This window comes from Sesamum indicum, linkage group LG3 (assembly GCF_000512975.1).
Source record: "Sesamum indicum cultivar Zhongzhi No. 13 linkage group LG3, S_indicum_v1.0, whole genome shotgun sequence".
Classification (NCBI taxonomy): Eukaryota; Viridiplantae; Streptophyta; class Magnoliopsida; order Lamiales; family Pedaliaceae; genus Sesamum; species Sesamum indicum.
This window is the reverse complement of record NC_026147.1, coordinates 14,875,263-14,881,765: the sequence shown is the minus strand read 5'-3', so window position 1 is coordinate 14,881,765 and position 6,503 is coordinate 14,875,263. Positions and strand designations below refer to the sequence as shown.

At 36.6% G+C, this 6,503-nt stretch overlaps 1 protein-coding gene across 1 annotated transcript; it reads left to right on the top strand.

Annotated features, from left to right (window-relative positions):
• Positions 3,574-6,240, top strand: LOC105158419. Its single transcript, XM_011075174.2, has 3 exons — positions 3,574-3,730; positions 4,200-4,395; positions 5,947-6,240. Exons 2-3 carry the CDS (start codon positions 4,267-4,269, stop codon positions 6,046-6,048), a joined length of 231 nt encoding a protein of 76 aa, XP_011073476.1. The 5' UTR covers positions 3,574-3,730; positions 4,200-4,266; the 3' UTR covers positions 6,049-6,240.

Here is a 6,503-nt window from a genome sequence, read left to right as displayed (position 1 = left end):
TCTAATGGATTCAAAGATTAGATCTTTCATGTCTTGGGATTTGAATTTGAATTTGGTCAAAATAATTCGAAGTGACATTTTTCTATAAAATTGAATGATTGAAAGTATTACATTTGATAGTTTAAGGATCAAAATCATGTAGTTAAGTATAGGATTAAAATTATAATTACCCCCACAAAATTTCATTGGAGGTGGTTGTGATTTATCAAAAAACAATATATCCTCTTATATTTGAAACTTGCAGGCTTCTCATTTAAGAAACAAGCCAACATGAAACTAAAAAGCCGAAAACGCTTTATGTGGGAATTGCAACCACGACCACATGGTCAAAGGCCATGCGCTCTACCAACTAAGCTAAGATGGCCTATTAAGTATAGGTACACGAACTATCTTTTTGGGAAGGGGTAAAATTGTCTAAATTTGGTCAAAAGGACTTGAACTATCATTTTTCTTAAAATTAAAGGATTGAAAATCTTACTTTTTTGAGGACTAAAATCGTATAAATATTTAAGTGTAGGTACACTAAAATTATATTTATCCCTACAAAATTACATTGAAGGTGGCTGCTGTGTTATAAAGTGGAAGCTTGCAGGCTTCCCATTTAAGAAATAAGCAAACATTACACTTCTATAAGAAGAATGAAACACCGTCTGTGGGAATCGAACCCACGACCACATGGTTAAAAGCCATGCGGCTGAGCTAAGACGGCCTGTTGTTTTTCGATCTCACCTTTTTAATTCTATCATAATTCTGAAAATGTTTGTACAGTTTCAACCTTTAGACACAACCAATTGTTTATGCATATTGAGTTCAACCAAACCCGCATCACTTAATATGGGGCTTTCTGTCACTCCACCTGTCAAGAAATCCAAAGAGCAAAACAAAAGAAGCAGAAGAGCTAAGTTCTCGAGTGCCTTGGTCATGGGCATATGTCCAAGAAAAATGGTTTGGAGAGGCCCCTGGAGGTAGAGTTGAGAGAAAGTATCGCTTTTCTGGCCGTTTTGAAACTCAAGGTGGTGGCGTTAATGGCGGAGGTCGGGTTCTTAAGAAAGAAGACGTGACTATGGATGGTTTCTTGGTGAGCCTTTAGATAGTAGAGTTCAGAAAATTGATGCCTTGAAATGAATTTGAGGTCGGCAAGTAGGGTTAATGGTGCGGCGGAGGAATTTCATACAGGTAGTTCGTTGGCTGAAGGTGGAGAAAACGGTGTTTATAGGAAAGAAAGAAAAATGGTTATGTGAGAAAATTAGGTTAGCTGAATCATTTATGTACGTGTGCTCTTCACGTGAACTCTGGTTAGAACTGAGGCAAGGTTTGGAGAAAGCAATAGTCCGATGATTTATCAATTGCAATGTGAGATTGGACAAGTGAGACAAGGAAACATGATGATCACCGAGTACTACACAAAGTGCATATGCATAGGATGCTCTTGTGGCATTAACAAAGCCATGGCAATTTGACAGCCTCAAATCAACTAATATAATTTTTGGTTGGGTTGAATACAGTATACGATCAAGCACGAAGTCAAATCTTGTTACTGGCACCATTGCCATCAGTTACTAAGGCTTATTCAATGCTCATTAGAATGGAGAAGCAACTGCAAATGAACATAAGCGGCATGGAAATGAATAGTGGAGCCGCATTTCACATTAAAATCCAGACATAACTTTTAAGTAGAAGCCCGTGACTAATAAAAGACATCTTTTCTGTGATCATTGCCAAAGATCAGGTGACTCCAAAGAAACTTGTTTCAAACTTCACGATGTGCCTGATTGGTATAAGGAGATGCTAGATCAACAGAATAAAAAGGGGGCAGAGTTTGAAACTGTACAAGCAGAAGTCATACTATTACCTGCAAAGTTATCCAATTGGGCAAAGTTCACCATCAGAGGATCGAGAAGCAGTTCATCATGCATCAACTTCTTCTTTTCAGTCCTTACAATGTCAGTGATGGAGGTGAGTTTGTTCAGTTTGATCAAATTTTGTTCACTTGTAGCTGCAGTTTGATCAATTTTCTGGCTGCATAGGAAGACAAAGGCTGGAAGGAGATCCTGGTGCTTCGAAGAAAACTTATTGAAGGAGGAAGAGGGAAGAAAAGGTTGCTAATGGAGGAGTTTCTAACCCACGACCCTGATAACCACTAGAGTAAGGGCGGTTACCACACGCGTGGAAGAAGGTCACCAAACGTGGGTGATGCGATTATCAAAGCAATGCTAAGCCCAAGCTAGGCCTGTCAGCCCAGGAGAGAGTCAGCTCGCCTAAAAGCGATGGGCTTAGCCCAAGAATGAAACATCCTGCACGATTCAGCCTAAGAAGGAGGCCCACTAGGCTCAACCCAAGAAGGAGCCCATCACACAAGGACCTGTCCAAGAAAGAAGCTTGCTCCATTGAAGGTTGGGCCGAGAAGGAGGCCCAGTATAAAGGATTGCTGCATCTTTCCAAGGCCAGTTCGAAAGAAGGAAGTTACCTCAAGGGATTAGACTCCTCGCCAGGTAGGAGTCTTCACGAAAGAGGAATCCTTTCATATCCGAAGACGTGCTGCGCAAGGAGCAAATAAAGGACGACTTTGTCCACCAGAATCTCGATTTCCTTCTCAAATACAAAGCTCTCTTCATAGTCCTCGCGGAGAAGGGCTCCTTCTCTATATATATGGGAGGCACCCCTCAATAGATTCTCTCCTTTCAACATTTAAGAAACTGTCTTGTTGGTACTCTGTCATTCTAAAATTTGTGCTGTTGCTTACGAATTTTTTATTTCTCTCATAATTTCTCGTTATAATTTATCTGTACATTTATTTATTTTTAAATTTCGGACTAATTTAAGAATCAAAGTGCTAACGTATTGTTTTGCAAGTCCTCTTTCTCAAGTACTTTCACTCAATTAGCCCAAATCCAACATCAAGATTCAAGAACTTTGAACTCGTGCTAAAATGCCACACATCAATTACAATTTTTAGTTTAAAACTATTCACTAATTTAATTTTAACAATAACCTAAATTTATACTTTCACATATTTAATATTTTAAGTTTTTCATATTTTATGTGCTATATCATCTAATTATATTATTTCTTTCACATACTATTATTTGATTAATTAATAAATTAATCTTTTTTACAATCATGAAAGTTTAATCATTGTGTATGAATCAAATTCTTAGTGGGAGCATTATTAAATCAAATATATTTTTATAATATTTTTAAAAACATAAATATGAAAATCAAAATAAAATTTATGATTTTTTTGTGGAAAAATAATTAAGAGTGACAAAACAAGTGAAATAATATGAAAAAAAAATAATATCTTATTAACACATAGTGACAAAATAGTCTTTCATTAATTTAGTTTATTTTAAAAGTGATTTTTCTCCAAACACTATCCAATTTAACTTTTATATATTTTTTATTTTTTTACGAACACTGCCTACTTTTTATTTTACTATAACTCTCAATTTTTTTATAACAATTATTTCTTTAAAAGCAGAATTTTTTGCAAACATTGGTTAAATCTCACCAACAATTTTATTAAAAAAATATACTTTCTATTTTTTTTTCCCTCTTTCTTTCTCACGTCACAACTCTTTCTTTCTTTCTCACTCAAATTTCTCAATCACGACCTACACTCACCTTTCTTTCTCCCCAAATGTAAATCCTGAAACCCTAGTCCCAATCCATCCAGCGGCAAAGAGGAAGGCGATTGCTGTTGTGTCCGCCAAGCAAGAAGATCGAACAGGTTTGCCATTACTTCTCATATTTTCGGTCTCACCTTGGGCTTGTGTATGGGCGCCGTTTGCCATTTACTTTTCTGAAATTACAGTTTATGATGTGGTAGAGTTGGTGAGCTGATCGGCTATGAAAACATTTACTTTCTGCAGAACTCGGAATTTATCCTCGCCATTAAAATTCTGCGTTTTTTTATTCTTGTATAGCAAATTATCTGTTCTACCGGTACTATGAGATAAATTCACTCTACTGTCAGACCTGCTGTGGTGGAGTTGACTTCTCTATGTTCTACCCTTCAGATCGAACTAAGCAATTTGCTTATGTCGAGCTTGGGGGGGGGGGGGAGCCATAAAAAATAAAATCGAGCTCGAGCCAACCAAAAATGGTCGAGCTCGAGCCGTTTACACCTCTACTCCCACGTATAGCAATTCTCATCCTTTTCGTTTCTTCTCTGAGTTTTTGCTCACTTCTATGCTCAGGATCTCTCGAATTGGTTCTGTTCTGTCTGAACAAATATATATTTGAAAGAGGGAGAAATTGATAGAAATGTCGTCTTTGGGTACATCAAAAGGGATTCTGGAGATTGCGAAATTCGCAGTATACGTCACCGTTCCAATTGGGCTGATGTACTTCTTCGCCAGCAACACCAAGAATCTCCAGAGAGTCATGGGCAATGTAAGAATACATTTTGATGAATTTACTCTCTTTTGTTTGCATAAGCTTTTTTGGATGCTTACGTCAAGGGTTTGGGTGGGAGGAGTTGGAATTTTTAGTTCAGTTAATCTGAAAATGAAGCTTTAATTGGGTCAAAGAGGCTATAATTCTTTGTGGTGATGTTGGATTTGGGACTTTTCAGCTGATTTGTGATTATTTGTTTTGTTTGTAATTGTATCAGTTCCCTCTTGTGTGTGTTTGTATTTTGATGCAAATTTTTGTGTGTGTGTTAAAGGGCGAAATTAGTACCACGGAATTTAATACTTTTAGTCCCTGCTCTGGGGGAATTTCAAAATGGTCTGGAAATTGGGAAAATTCTACCCATTTAGTTTCATAAATTTCGCAAAGTAGATAACTAAATCTGTCAAGTTTTACTATTGGGATTAGTTTGAAAATTTCATAAAGCATATAACTAAATGTGTTGAATTTTTTCAATTGTAGGACTATTTTGAAAATTCTGTAAAGCATATAATTGAAAAGGCCGAACACTGTCCTAACGCTCCAAAAATCTAATTTTGCCTATGTTAAAGGCAGCTATCTTAATGTCTCATTTGAGGGTTAAATTTTATTTGGCAAAGTACTATTTAATATTGTGCAACAGATTATAATGGCAACCACTGTGGTAAATATATTGTTTTTCTCCATTCACTTATTTTACTCTCTTTCTCCTGGGGGGGGGGGGAAGAGAATGCAGGTTGAATTTGAGATAAAATGCAAGGAACACTGATCTTGAAAATGAATGATGAAGAAATACCAGATGCAAGGATTATAGTAGTTTATTTCATAAACTAGGAGGATATTTTATAAATAGGTCATATTTTTAGTCCATAGGATGGGGCTTTTTTAATGTTTAGTTCTCTGTTTTATGGGATTCGAAATGGTCCGAAGATTGAGAAAATTCGACACATTTAGTCCCATAAATCCCGTAAAACAGAGGACTAATGTGTCTAGTTTTTTCATTTTTCAGACCATTTTGAAAATCCTGTAAAACAGTGTACTAAATGTGTTCAACCCCCCCATCTTATGGGACTAAAAGTATAATTTTGCCTTATAATGCACATACTGCAGCCGGACAGAACAGTAAAGTTCTTATTTCCAAGAAAATAATGATGAAATGGAGTTCTTATTGCGGCCAAGTTTTTAGAGTTCTTAAGAGCAAGTTGAACTGGCAATGTAGTTTCATATGGTATAAGGCTTCCTGGAACTGAGTTAAGAGAGTATGAATTACATCAAGTATTTGTTACTGCATATAACTTCCCTGTGAGTTTGATATTTATGTCGAGTAGCACGTATATTAATCTTTGATATTTCAGTTGCTGATAATGCTCAAGTATATCTTGAAATATAAGTTTTTTTTCTTTTTGCACACATACAAATAATCTGGTTCACTCCAAAATCTTTAAGGCCAGAGCTGTTGGGAGTTCCAGAGTTTCTTTATATAATGACTTGGATTCTGTATACATACCTCACTTTGATATGCCCTCTAAAGCAATTTTCTGATGTATTATGAAGCGCCAATATGTGGTGTATCCGCCTGAAGGGCCACGCCCTCCATCACCTGAGGAGTTGAGGGAGATGGCACGAGAATTAGCTCGCAAGAGAGACAGTCGTTGATGGATCCCTGAGTCTGTAAGAATGTCTTCGAGTCGTAACTGGTTTGGCCTTTGAAAGTTTTTAATCTACCACTCTCATGACAATATATGTGCATGTGTGGTTCCAATAATTGCGTGCATCTGATCTGTAAATTTTATTGTAAGATTGACAGAATACATTTGAAGTTAAATGAGTATTCATGTTACTGCTCTCTTTCTTTTTTCAAGAAGATGGATGAACAGGAAAGCCGCCGTCATGGAGTGTACACGACTTCTGTTTCTGTCAATATGTTCCACGTGGTAGAAATGGATAAACATTCTCTGAAGTTTGAAGATTTAAGCTCAGAAATAATTTCGAAATAGTGTGTTTTTTGTTTATATGTGTGTGTGTGTGTGTGTGTGTGTGAGAGAGAGAGAGAGAGAGACTTGTTTCATGCACTCCTAATCTCGAGAACTAAAAACTGATTGTTCCTGTAG